Source organism: Zerene cesonia, chromosome Z (assembly GCF_012273895.1).
Source record: "Zerene cesonia ecotype Mississippi chromosome Z, Zerene_cesonia_1.1, whole genome shotgun sequence".
NCBI classification, from domain to species: Eukaryota; Metazoa; Arthropoda; class Insecta; order Lepidoptera; family Pieridae; genus Zerene; species Zerene cesonia.
Genome location: NC_052122.1, coordinates 9,190,820 through 9,205,336, shown reverse-complemented (window position 1 = coordinate 9,205,336; position 14,517 = coordinate 9,190,820). Strand labels below are relative to the sequence as shown.

The 14,517-nt window shown below is 30.6% G+C and overlaps 1 protein-coding gene across 1 annotated transcript in view; it reads left to right on the top strand.

Annotated features, from left to right (window-relative positions):
• Positions 1-922: 922 nt before the first annotated feature.
• Positions 923-14,517, top strand: part of LOC119835660 (gamma-aminobutyric acid receptor subunit beta-like) — a 49,937-nt gene continuing 36,342 nt past the window's right edge. The window contains exon 1 of the mRNA XM_038360624.1: positions 923-1,052. Within this exon, the coding sequence (XP_038216552.1) occupies positions 976-1,052 (77 nt within the window). The 5' untranslated portion in view covers positions 923-975. The remainder of the gene's footprint in view (positions 1,053-14,517) is intronic.

Here is a 14,517-nt window from a genome sequence, read left to right as displayed (position 1 = left end):
GGATAAGGAAGAATTCATTCAATTGCTGAATTCAAGATGGCGGTATTTATGAAATCCTTGAATAAACAAAAACTAAAGGGGCCGCGTTTTTTGTTGGCCTTTTTGGAACATTAGGAATTTTTAGATTAGAATTTTCGCAATTTTTGCGTTACGTGAAAATATTCGTTATTGAGTTTAGTGCGAATATTCAGTGCTTCTATATTTCATAAAAATGTTACCAAAAATAGAAATACTCTCGAGCGAATTGCGATTAAAGTCGATTTAGCTATAATAAATACAGTTTACATTCGGATTATATTTAGCCCATTCCATTCATTAAGTATAAAATACGTTTTCCCTATATTTAACTCATTGAGTAGTACTATTATGGTGAAAATATTAATCGCTCATGTAATACGAACCACAGCGTAGGCGAGGGAATAAACAAACAAAACGTATTAATAGATGACGTCTTTATTATTATTGGATGTCAATATCCTATATCCATCTAATTTATTGCATATACAAGGAAACAAATTATGGTATTAAGATTTGCCGCAAACGAGCGAGTCTAAATACATAAATGGCAATATTGGCGCCAATTTTTTCATGCGCTCTTTGTTCCGAAAAGTTAGCGTATGCTTTGAATAAGATTTATGGTCATTTTATGGTCAAAAATTCTAGTTATTGGGCCTTTGCGAGCTACATGTGGCCTTCGAGTCTGGCGTCGAAAAACCGACCGCCGGCGAGATTTACCCGCGCACGTGAAGTTTTAATGCGACCGTCCCGTAATTAGGGGTAGAGTACGCGTCACCATGCGGTGGTAATATGGTCGATATCGCGACAGGCGGTGTCCGGGTCACGCAGGGATCGATACCTAACACTTTGTGAGCCCACGAGGGTCCCACCGAGTGAACCTCTGTACTCAGTCCGCCGAGTGACTTCGGCGGCTTTAGAATAGTCCGGGACGTTTTCGATGCAAGCACGCTACGCGAAATGAGCGCACGTCTCACAAGTGCGCCGCTTTATTTAGCGATCGCGGCCGCTTTTCTACCACACGCGAGCCCAGTTGAGTGAGTACTAGTCGCGGCATTAAAAAAAAAGTCATCGCAATCCCATTAAACAACAAAACCCTGAGTTTTACGACGCTTTTCCGACTGGTTTTCGACTTTTAGAAACTTTTAAAAGTTTTTCGAAACTTTTAAAAGTGAGAATTTTAACAATTCTTCGATTGGGCATGCCTCCGCAACAGACAAAAAACAGTTATAACCGCTTAAAAAATTCTATGAGTGAAAGAAAAAGTTTCGATAGTTACGACTAGCAATACGCAGCGAGAAATCCGATCTCGGAGCTCAAGTATTGCACTAAAAAACGCTATAAAAACACGAAAATCCTTAAAAATTCGAAAGCGTATGTGACATTGGTATGAGTATTTAGGCACACAGCGTTTAAAGGAAGTAATTACGATTACTTTAGGTATAAAAACGAACGTCCTAGCGTATTCTACTCAACAAATCATGATCTAAGAAGAAAATCCTTAAAGGAAAAGGATTCTCTGTAGGCTCTGCAAAATAATTAAACAAAATAAGCAGAAAAAAATCACGAGAATCGTATAGGTTAGGAGGTCCTTGTCAAATTTATCGATTCGACAGAGAATTGGGCGTATTTTGCTACCACAGACATCGCAAATGTTCTGTAAGCACAATGGATCTTTCTCGAGTATTTAAGAAAGGACGATGGTTATGCATTAAAAACAAAAAACCTGACTTCTTCTTCATCACAATGACACGAAAAATTACACTCATACAGAGGAATAAAAACGAAAAAATCTCATAAAACATAGCTTGAAACGCCAGTACACGAAATAAATAAAATATAGCTTACATATTTCAACAAAATTAACACAAATACAAGCCCGAGCTCTATTACGCCACTCGTCTTAACCTTTGATCCTAAAACTCAACATATACACAATGATTTTACAGATACTCAAATTATCAAACAACACCGATTCATACAGAAAAAGAAACGATCGCAAATGATTTAAAAGGTATGAATCCATTGTCATAATCTCCATTACAATGACGTAAATACAAAATTAACTCGAAACATGCACACACATGCTTATTTACATTATTTACACGCTTTCCTAAAAGCTACACTCATTAAAGCAGCTTTTTCTAAACGGCAATTAAAAAAGGTTAAATCTGTTTATTTTATATTTAATTCGCAAGAAGCATAAGCAAATTCTATCAATTTTACATTTCATTCACATATATATATATACACAATTCGTTTTTATAATGTTTCACTAAATTAAAACAACCCGTGAGCGCAAACCAAATTTTGAAGATTTACATAACAGCATTAGTTTCCAATAAACGCAAAACAAAAAAACACTCTTAAATAAATAAATATGTATCAAATTTATATCCCAATGTCGTCAGAATAAAAACCTTAAAACAACCCGTGAGTTTATTCCAAATTTTGAAGATAAGACAAAAATCGTACACAGTGATACAGTATATAGTATAAAATGCAATAATTTATCAAAAGGTAACAACAAACGAGTAAGTAATTAGATAAATAAATATGCAAAAAATTTCATTTATTTACATTTTAATACCATCTAAAAATACAAAAATGCTTTCGGCTTTATTATAATTAATGAAATAAATGTAAGCATATCGCATACATAATTAAACATTATCATTTTTCACAAAATACCTACGAAATACACGATAAAAAATGAATGCATATTAAACCTCAACTAACATAGATCATACAAAAATCACCATTGTAACATATTCACTGCATTTTTATTTTCTTTATTGCATAATATGATTAACCAAATCGAAACATGAAATACGTAACAGTTTCGAATTATATACAAATGTTTCGCTACAAAAATCTTATTAAATGCATTCGTATATAGTCGAAAAAAGGACCAAGCAAAAATAATGTTATCACTCATAAAGCTTTCTTATTTATTTATAAATTATGTGTAATATGTTACGTATCTACAGTTTCGTTAATATATTTTACCAACATTAAATACCACATTCATTAAAAACAAAACTAGTCAAAAAGTATGTTTGTTCAGAAACATATAGATCAAACATAATAAAATATCTAAAGAATAATTCTTACTACACGTTAAATCATTTTCTTATTATGCATTTATTTATTATTAATATTATGAATTACACTTAAAATTATATTATCACGATTCAAAAGTGCTTCTATAAGAAATTTAATTGCGTGGACAAATGTTTAAGTATGTATTATTCGCAATTCTATGCTCACATAAATTCGATAATCTTACGTGGAATAGATTGACATTTACATATAAAAGACCGCTTTCCATATAAAAAAAAATACATGTGACGATGTGTTATCATTCAATACCCGGATATTGTATAGAACAAATTTTTAGAGTAGGTATACTTTGTAACGTTATTTACATTTTAGAGTTACATTTTAAAACAATTTTTGGAGAAAATTCGAATTTTCAGGACAGGAAATAATAATTGTGTTCGCCTGAATAACAATGATATTGCGTGCCACCGCAGGCCAGTTGTTAATAAACCAGAAGTATACAGGTTCGTTGCGTGTGTGATGACCATCATAGTTGCGATAAAATCGGAAAAACCATCGAATCGGCGCTATAATACTATTTCCTATATACTATTATGTTAGGTCGTTTTGTTAGAAATAACAGATTATAAACATTATAAAGGATTCTTCAAATATTTAAAAATATTTAAAGCCCAAGTCGTAGGGCTTTTAACACAATTAACAGCTTGTCTCGATTTTGCACGAAATAACTCTTGGACGAGGGCTAAAAAACCTATCTTACGGTAGAAAATTTCTCAAAATCCGTCGAGAGGTTTTTAAATACGTAGACAACAAGCATAATAACAATTTTTTGGCTTATAACGACTTAGTGGAACATCTCATCCAAATAAGTTAAGATGTATTTAAATCATATTTTCACATTTCCTAAAAAAATATAAACCTGGAGTAATTACCTATCTGCTAGTAGCCATAAGCGCGGAAAAATACCACATAATTTTCTATATCTTCCTTCCTCCGAATTCGCGTTTTGTAATATCAAATTTAATAACCGTTTTTATTACCACATTTACGAGAATAAGCTACAACCTAAATATCATGAAAAACTGTCGCATATCTTAAAACCCTAAAAGCGATTTAAGCTTGAAAAATCTCATAAAGCTCAGCGGAATTATGAAAAAATTTTGTGCTAAAGATGCATTTTTATTAAACTTCTCTTAAATAACCGTAACAGTTGCTTTTTATATAATTTAAATATATGTAAGAGGCGTGTTAGTTAGATACTCTTCGGATATTGTTATTTTTAATTTGTATAATCTGTATCCGCTTACTTTAGGCATAGTTGTGCTAAAATGCCTAATAGTCAACTTAACGTACAATAACTACATTATTACATACTTAATGTACATTCATTATCTTGTGCTAAATATATGTCTATCAATGATTATTGTATATAAAACATAACATACTCCTGATTATCCAACACATCTCGTCACTCAAATATATTTTACATTTTAATCTCAATGTTAAAGCGTAAAAATATTCGTTTATGCCGCGTTATGTTTGATTATTTTAAAAGTATTAATATATATTAAAACATGTCCTTGATACAAATTTTCGTCAAAAATATTCTAAAATAAAATATCAAAATTTATAACAAAACCATTTGATTTATAAGACAGGGTAGACACCGCAGATAAAATCCAACTCGACGGATAAAAAATTAATTATACATATAAAAACCCTTTCAAGTGATGAGCTCCTTGGGGGAGTTGTAATATAAATTGTACTAGATATTTTCCTTAAGTGGTTGGTAAATTGTTTTTGTTTTCGGTATTAATTACATCGCCTTTTAGAAGAGGTTTCTCCAGAAAAACTCTGTCGTAAATAACAAGTATGATGTAAACGTATATTATATGCTTTATAAAGCGTATTGTTATATAGCTTTTATTTTTATTTTTTCTTTGATTATGGTTATAGTATCGGATTGTAGAAAAACAGAAAAAATATGCTCTATGCCTAATCAAGAAGTTGTTAAAAATTATATTGCAATCATCTTGTATATTTCTGAAGTAAATTAATAATTTAAAACAGCAGTAAAATTCGGGGTTTTATTTAGCATCCACTAGTGTTAAGTAACTTAACTTTCTATTCAGCATCAAGGAAGATTTCCTTATTTTTCGTATAAGTTTCTCTTCGTATTTCATTTGAATTTTGAAAATGAATGACGCAAGACTTTGAAATGCAAAAACGATTCCTACTTGTTTTAAAATATTGAACCAACCTATCACTCATGCACATTATACTGATTAATTTAAACAGATAACCCAATGATTAACGGTGCTGTGCCGCGGGAATGTATAGTTCAATTTATTTTAAAATTCCTTTTTCATATTTTCCATGATGAAATGTTGCAGCTTCAACTATGCATTCATCTTTATATTTTAGCTACAAGCTGTGCTTGACAAGCATATGAGCTTGAAGCATGAGAGTCATTAGTTCTGAAGTCCGAGCGTTTGTTGTTTTGTAGTTTTTAAAATTCCGCTTTTGCAATCCATATTTTCACCTGCAATTTTGTTGGATGATATTTTATTTTAGCGTATTTTTTATTTTAGAACAAAGATCATTTATAAGCAGCTCATCACAAGGTTTAACATTTAATTTTAAATGGAACTTTATACATACGCTGTTTTTGGTTATATGTTCTTTTACTTATAGCTGGCTTTAGTTAATTTGACTATAGCTGGCTATTACCTAGCCAATTGTTTTTATGAAAATTCTATCTATATCATAATCGAAATTCAATGAAATCCACTCCCTTTCAATAACAATACGCATTTCATTTGAATGCCACGTTTATCCGATATATTCGGTTATAAGTACATTCGAATATTTATTAATATTAAACATTCATATAACATAAACGTAGCGACATCATTCGTGTAAAATATTCATATTCAGATATCAAATGTTAGTTAACTGTTTATCTATTAATAAACACGAGCTCATTTTGCATCAGACATCTCGCAAATTAAACATCAAATATGGAAATGTCTGCTTCCGTGTTAAATTTCCCATTGCGAGGTTATATCTCGTTAATTATTTTCATTAAATAAAATATGAGACGTGAAAATGAAAAAATTATTTCTCTTTTTGATGTAAATTGGATCAGTTAAAAAACATTCACAATGAACATGTTTCTTATAACAAAACTGCTGTTATTTAATTCAAGAAAGGGTTGATTTAAAGCTCGTATCGGCGAATCAACTCGTTGATTGCCATCAAATAATTAAAACACAAAGGAAATTGTGGTCGGGTCAAACGTTTCCACCCTATCGTTGTTAACCTTCAACCACTAGCCATGGTTTGATTTATTAAACACATTCGGAGCGTAAAAGTTTTAAGTTTCACCAATAAATTCGTATCGGAACGTTCAACCCGTTAAAATTTTATTACGCTTTTTGTAACACTAAAGGTACGATACGGCCGGTGCATTGGAAATATTAAAATTGAATGAAAGTTTAACTTGTTCGACTTTTACCGTGTACGTTTTTTTGTTGGTTGATAAATTGCAGCGATATTTATTTCATAGTTGTACTCATTAATTATTTTTCGTTGATGATTGATAACTTGCGCCCTTCGCACGGGTCCAATAATTCATGTTATCACTACATTATACCATGTATTACCATGGCATAGCGATATCATGTATTAAAACAAAGTCACTTTCTCTAACCCTATGTCCATAGGTATACTAAATCTTTAAAATTATGCAACGGATTTTTTTTTATAGATTGAGTGATTCGAGAGAAAGGTTTATATGTATTGTAACATATATTAAACTACTTCGAATTAACGCGTGTGCTAAGCTAAAGCTAGTATACATATAAACCTTCCTCTTGGCACACTCTATCTATTAAAAAAGCTTGATCAGAATCTGTTGCGTAATTTAAAAGAGCTAAGAAGACATACATTTTGCGGAAAGCGAATAATTGTTGCAGCAATATATAGTGAAGTTAATACTAATAGAATGTTATTGTATTAGAGGAAGATTAAATCTTTATCACGGATTATATTACGCGAATTGTGTTTAATTTATTTATTAACTAGCAGAATTATTGATTAAGAATTTCTGATCAGTAAATAACTTCATCTACCTTAAATATCGGATTAATAAATTAAGAGTATTTACGGTTCTATAAATATTCATTTAATTACCATAATATTCAAATAGACCAGACGCTTTCTTTTTTGCCCCCGCACACAAATAGGCAAAAATTATAATAATCATTGTTTTAATTGTTACTAAAATGCTTCTGTTTTCATAAAAACAGTTCATTGAATTGAATTCTTCGCATTTTGGAAAGTCGGTTAAAAAGTGACATTACTATTTTTATTGAAAAAAATCTTACGTAAGTGTCATTACTTGAAATGAATGCTTTAATGTGATTATAAACATATGCTTTTCATAATAACAAATAATAATTTGTGATTAAATACAACCATTGTACTTGTAATAAATAAAATTCTAAAACGTTTTCTGCATAGAGCTTTTTATTATTTTTAATGTAAAGATTAAATTCGATAAATGATTTATCCCAACAACGTTAACAATGCACACGGGCGATAACTAAAATAAACAGTGCATCGACAAATAAATAAACATTGGTCCAGTGTTTGCGTTGTACACAAGTAAAATTCGATTCAACTTTTTGCGATTTCACGTTATATTGCATACTGCCCACCGCGAAACAATATAGTTTCAGACATACGAGGTTTCATTCAAAAAATTTTTGCTCAAATATCAAATGTTTTACGGTTATGCTTAATTTTATTGGAATACAAATATAACATTCTTGTATATTATAATATATTGTTCAATAAAGAGTAAAATAAATAATGAAAAATACACATGACATTACGAAATACAATGTAAGAGACTTTTTAGTTAAATAAATAATACGGGGGCTTTCCTGAAATTAATTATTGTGTTAGTATAAATGTAACTAAATTGTACCTACTTTTGGAGAATAAAATATAATACGCAACTATGGTTGCTGATTATATATTTAAAAATTATATCTGCGTCGCTTTGCGGGTATTTCTTTGTGACACCATCACTGGTTTTTAGTTTAATCACTGTTTGTTTAATGTAGATATTTTCATGAGAACGATGGCGAATAGAATATTTTTCATTTCCATTGAAATAAGTAAATATCTAATTAATATTTCTGTTTAAATCTAATTAATACTTCAACTACGATACTAAAATAATGCTAGAAACATCCTGTACAAACTAATTTTCACAAATAAATCAATTCGTACAAATTTTTAATTTTATTAAATTATATGACAATTTCTTCCTAAATTCATAATTCTTCACATTATTTCATCAATACATACATGTAGAACAAATAAATTCAACTCATTTTTAAGGAATAAGCTTAAATCGTATTGTATTAGACAATACATACCCACCTCGCAACAGGGTCAATTGGGCGTGTCCCAAAACCCTGGCAACGTAGCCGCGTTCGATATAGCTAGCTTATTTTTTGCCATTGCGTTCATCCATTGCTATACTTACTATTAGAAAGACTTTATCAAAACATTACGCGTGTTGAATAACGTTTTGGGCTACATCCAATCCATTTGTAGTTTCGGCTGACTATGATCACCCTATTGATTTTATTTTTACATTCGTGAGTGAGCTTGGTTTCTAGGCTTGGGGCAACAGTATCTATGTGTGTATAACAGTATAATACGTAAAAAATTTGCACGGTTGGTAATGAAATCCATCATGAGTTCATAATTTATGAGTTTTTCATAAGAGTTTAATAAACAATACATTAATTCATTAAAAAGCTACCACACACACAGAGCATTCTGTTTTTCCTTCTGGTTATGTTTTGATTTCAATCACTAGGCGTTTATTAGTATTTAGAATTCCTTTTACTCAACTCAGATGTTGTGTGAGGTTTATACAAATATTAATATTATAGTAGGTACAGAATGATAAAATATTTGCGTGCCTAGCCGCGACTTCCCTCGCTCGCCAGTTAAACGTACTACGTAATTTTAGTATTCAATGGCACATATTTAAATGCTTTGTTTATAAGAAAATTTTACAGAAATTAAAAAAAATGATCACGAGCCGGGAGTCGAAACCGCGTTACTACGAGCAATAATTCGGGTTTGACACCAGCTTCACGATCAAATTTATATGTCAAATTTCTATATCACACAAAAAGAGTTAAGATTGAAATAATAACATCAGCTTGTATTGCTTTCCTTTGTCTTTCACGCAAAAAAGGCACTTCAAGTCGATTGGCGAAAACATCTATTGTTATTATTAATATTTGTTCATAAATATCAGTTTTGAACAAGAAATGATGTATCTACCATTTATTTTTATTCATGAATCCTCAATATCTTCGCAATTCCTTAAAAAAATCATGAAAATTATCAACACGTTTTATTAATTTTTTTTATTAACTGTTCCCATCAAAATGAAATTAAGAGTGTTGGCAGTAATTTTTAGTTTTTAAAATAATATTGAGTTCGTTCAATTCAGGATTTGGGACTTAAAATGGTCGATGCAACGTTAAACTAGAACTGTTTATTTATCTTTCCATATTCTGAATGATAAGGAAAATTTAACGCAAGCCAAACCGCAGGCAGAAACATGTTAAAAACGTGAATAACAATGGATTAAATCACAAAATAAATTTGTTGCATCAATTATTATATTTCTTTAATATCTATTCATAGTGCTCATAGCCGTAAAACGGCGTTTTCATAACACTATTTACAGACAAGCACTTAAATTAAATGTTTATTATAGAGTGATGTCTTTGGTCAAGCTTAATGAATTTGGGTTAGGTTTCAAAGTGGACTCAATAAATGGCTATTAATCGCTCTTAGTGGTTATATTGAAGGGAATTGAGTATTCACAAAGGAAAATTAATATGAGCCTTCTCGTTGATGGACGTAACAATGGAACGTGGATTATAAAATTAAGTCAATGAAAATATATGACGTATATATCTATGACAGTTATTATGAAATATCTTCTGGTTTTTTTATCTCCACTTGATACTCAGTTGATAATTTTTTAACAAGTGGATGAATTTTCAAAGTCACAACATAAAAATGTTTGATTCTTATCAATACATACAAACATAATAAAATAAAAAAAATCATTTATTGAACAAATTATATATCACATACAACATGAATCCCAGACTCCAGAATATAGCTTTCGCTGTGTTTCACTCTGTGTCTTCCCGATACAGTACATAAAAGTTCAATTTAAGACACAATAAAATATAATTGCTGCTACATACATATGAAATATAAATTCTTTAATTTAATATAAAAATATGTCCAAGTAACTCTCTGCATGCCTAAAACACTGCACCGAATTGGATGAAATTGTTAACAAATAATACAAAGTTTGCTTCAGGTCCGAGAAACTACATAGGGTAGTCTCTATTGTGGAAATCAAAACGGAATAAAAAAATAGGGAGCAAAAACTCTGACTCTCTATACATTTCTTTGAATTCGCGAGTGAAACTGTCGGTACGAATAAAAATCAATTTCCATTACATGTAAATGTAGGTATCCTCAAATAATCGTATATTTCTGTCATACATTTCAATCAACAGAAAATGAGAAGCGATATAATGTATTTTAATAATTATACAAAAAAAAAAAACTGACCTGCTTTTGAATTATAAGATTTGGACTAAATTTAAATAGGACTACGGGGAGGTAATGAAAAAAAAAACATAAAAATTGGTTCATCCAACAAAAAAATAAGAGGTAACAGACACAAAAATACAGTAAAATCGATAACCTCCTTTTTTGTAGTCGGTTAAAAATATCCTATGAACTATAGTTAAAATATTTGAAGAGTACGTAGTTACGGTATTTGCGAAAAGTTCGCACGGAGTAACCAACACTCGAAGGAAACTAGTATGGATCGCGTGCAGCGCACCAAATCTGCGGCTAAGCTTTCAGAAACCTTACCTATGTTCGGAATTTAAGTAGCTTTCGCCGTAATTGCTCGTATACAAGTGGGTGAAGGACGCTTATAATCGCATTTATTAATCTTCCCATTTTTCTTTTTGAATTCTTGATGTATTGTTTGTTCATTAGCAGACATTTTTACAATTCATGTGAAGACATGATGTCCGATGTAACATTAATTTTTAATGCTTGAATGTGAATGTGAATGAATGTTGTTATTTGCAATTTTAGAATCGGGAGTAGTTACCTCCCCAGATCGGTGACGTCGGTGACGTATTTTCTACAACATATTTATTTTTATTCATGCAAAGATAATTTGTGTCATCTATAAATCTTTGTTAATTTAGTTCCATGTCATGCGTAGCCATTTTGTACACCTTGATATTGATAATGAAATAACGTTAACCTAAATGACAACAATTAAATTGCTTTTAATATTTCCTTTTACATTTTGTTACCTTGCAGTCTTCATAATTATCCTCTCTCTTTTACACTAGATGTCTTTTTGTCGTCGGCAACTGTAGATAAGGATTTGTTACTGCAAGAACCGGGAGCGGTACTTTGTAATTCCTTTTATTAATGCGATGTTGTTATCCAGAACACATTTTCCTATTTTCACGGTACAATTTTGAAACGCAGTAGGATTATACGATGCTTTCTTTTTAGAATATTCCCCTCTACTGCTTTTAATCTTCTACAGTATTAACTGTAAGCTTCAGAATTCATTTTGATGACAAGATTTTCTCGTACATTCGTGTTTTGAGAGCATTGAAGTGGATTTCAAATGCATTTTGCTTAATATTTGGATTCGTGTTTATTTGCTTTTGTAATTAAATTAAATTCATTACTTGATATATATAAATTTCTATAATATTCCAGTAATGTGTTAATATTAGTTAATATTAGTTTCACCGCGGTATCAAGTAGCCTACAGAATTATAATATATATAATTAGCCTCCTAGCTATCTATATATATTAATATAGGTACTCACTATATTAAAATACTAATAAAAAACAAGATAATTTGGTAATAAGTTACTGAATTAGTTAATACATTTGGGGCGGATTTTTAACGTATCATGACCAAAACCAATCAAAATGCAATAGAACATTTTAGGATAATTATATTGTAGTACTTTAGTTGTTGAGTACCGAGCCGCCAAAGTTTGTTTGATATTGACGTATACGTATACGTAGTCAAGTACAGTCTGACATGCTGTGCTGCATGACATTTAAACAACAAAGACCCGGAACTTTGCTGATAAGTTGTTAAACACAATAAAGACTGCTGTCAAAACTTCAGTGAAGCCAGCTTCAAATTCCAACAGTGTGGATTAAATACGGGTTGATTTTGGAAAATATGAAAAGCGACCCGCCAATACAGGCAGATGACAAACATAAAAAATGTAATGCATAATCGTTCAATTTGGTTGCGTTATAATTTTACTCCGTGTTCCTTCGACATCATATCATAGCAATAGTTAAATTTTAAATAATATTCGTACGACGACTTTAAAAGAAAAGCATATAAAAATATAGTTTAATTCTAGATAAATCTTGAAAGATATCGACATCGTGTCTATTCATTCCGAAAGTCTTATCTTTTTCAATTCGAACAACTCGTAGCTATCATGTCGTAGCAAGCTCGTGTAAACTATCTTATCGTCTTTGTCAATAAGGGTTGTGCTTCTATCGAGGTTCGATGGCATAAAAATTACAAACGATTTAGACAAAAGCATGGTATTATGTGCGATGATTAATACTAAGGTAATTGAAGTGTCATGCATATGAGCTACGGCGTAGACAATCTCGCCTAATAATGTCGTAGAGGCGTAGCGCTGGACAATATATGGGCGTAATATTATGTACAATCACATTTAATGAGCTATGACAATATAATAGTATTATTGTTGGGGATATGGTTAAAATTTCGTTAATATTTGACATTTTGTACCCAAATGCATTGTAACTGTTCCGCAAGTAGACATAAAGCGATACTAGTTCATGAATAGGGTATTATTATTACCACACAGAAAGATATGAGAAGACTCTAAACTAAACCATGGAAATTGTATGTTGTTAATTTTTCTAAATACATTTGATATATTATTTTAGTTATGTAGAGCCAAAATATTGATAAAATAGAAGCTTTATCTATTATAGTAGAGCTATACAATTCTCAGACCGTACATTAAAATATATAATATTGTAGATTTATATAGAAACGCTATAGTTATATGCTACGTGTATTGTCTTGATAATATCTGCAGAGACGCGACTGAAACAAAACGTACTGTGAAGCAACGGATGCGAAATCAATTCGGATGTTCGCGTTGGCTATGATAAATGGAATTTATTCTTCTATATATATGATTGTGTAGTATGAAATGAAATACAGTTGAGTTATGTATCTTAACTTTATTGTATTTGTTTTATTTTATATTATATTATTTATATTAGTTGAGCATATGTTCAAAAGAGATATAATAAAAAATCAGCGGTGCTATAAGCGCAATTATTTTATAAACACAAATCACACTCGTTCGTTCGTTCGTCATTTATAAAGCATTTCAATGCTATAAAACTAAAAATTAAACAAATCACACTCATTAAATTTAATAAAATTGGTATTATGAAATTTGATTAATAGTGAATTAGTCATATCTCAGACATCTTCTTATTCAAATACCAATTAGAAACCAAATTAAATTAATTAAAAGTTAAATATAGTCTACGAGAAACCTGACTGCATTTATCTCATTTAGCGCACCGAAGAAGTAATCAACCAAAGAAAGCTCTCTCACTGATTATCCGTCGATTTTATAGTCTGAAAGTATACGTATATCCTAAAAAATATACATAGATTTTCTAGGTATAGAATGTCGAATAATGTTATCCAAAAATACATACTTGAAGTTACATACATAACATTTTTATAAATAAATAAATTTGAATTTTAAATATATACAAATATGAAAGAAATATGAACTGAATATTTGTGAGTAATAAAATATTCATAAAAATTCAAATTTGTAAAACTAAACTAATACAGTTTTGTAGATGGGGTTGCGAGGTAAGCAGCCGCCCCGGACTCCCAAGCAGGGGGAAGGGTGGGGGAGGGCGTTGGCTGCGACCCACACCTTCGCCAAAAGACTGGCGCTTAACCTAGAACGTATTTATTATTTCATTTAGTTATGTTCTTTTTGTATCTATCGAAGCTTAAAAAATTGAATTGCATGTTCTTATTACTGCAACTGACATTACAGTAATTATACGGGAAATGATTATGAAAGCATTGATGTAATTCTTTTCAACATTGGACATGGAATTACAAACAAAACATTGTGATGCATTGAAATTCTTCATAATTGTTCGAAAAATTATAATATTTCTTTACTGCAATGTGAAATATACAACGTCAACATACATCTATA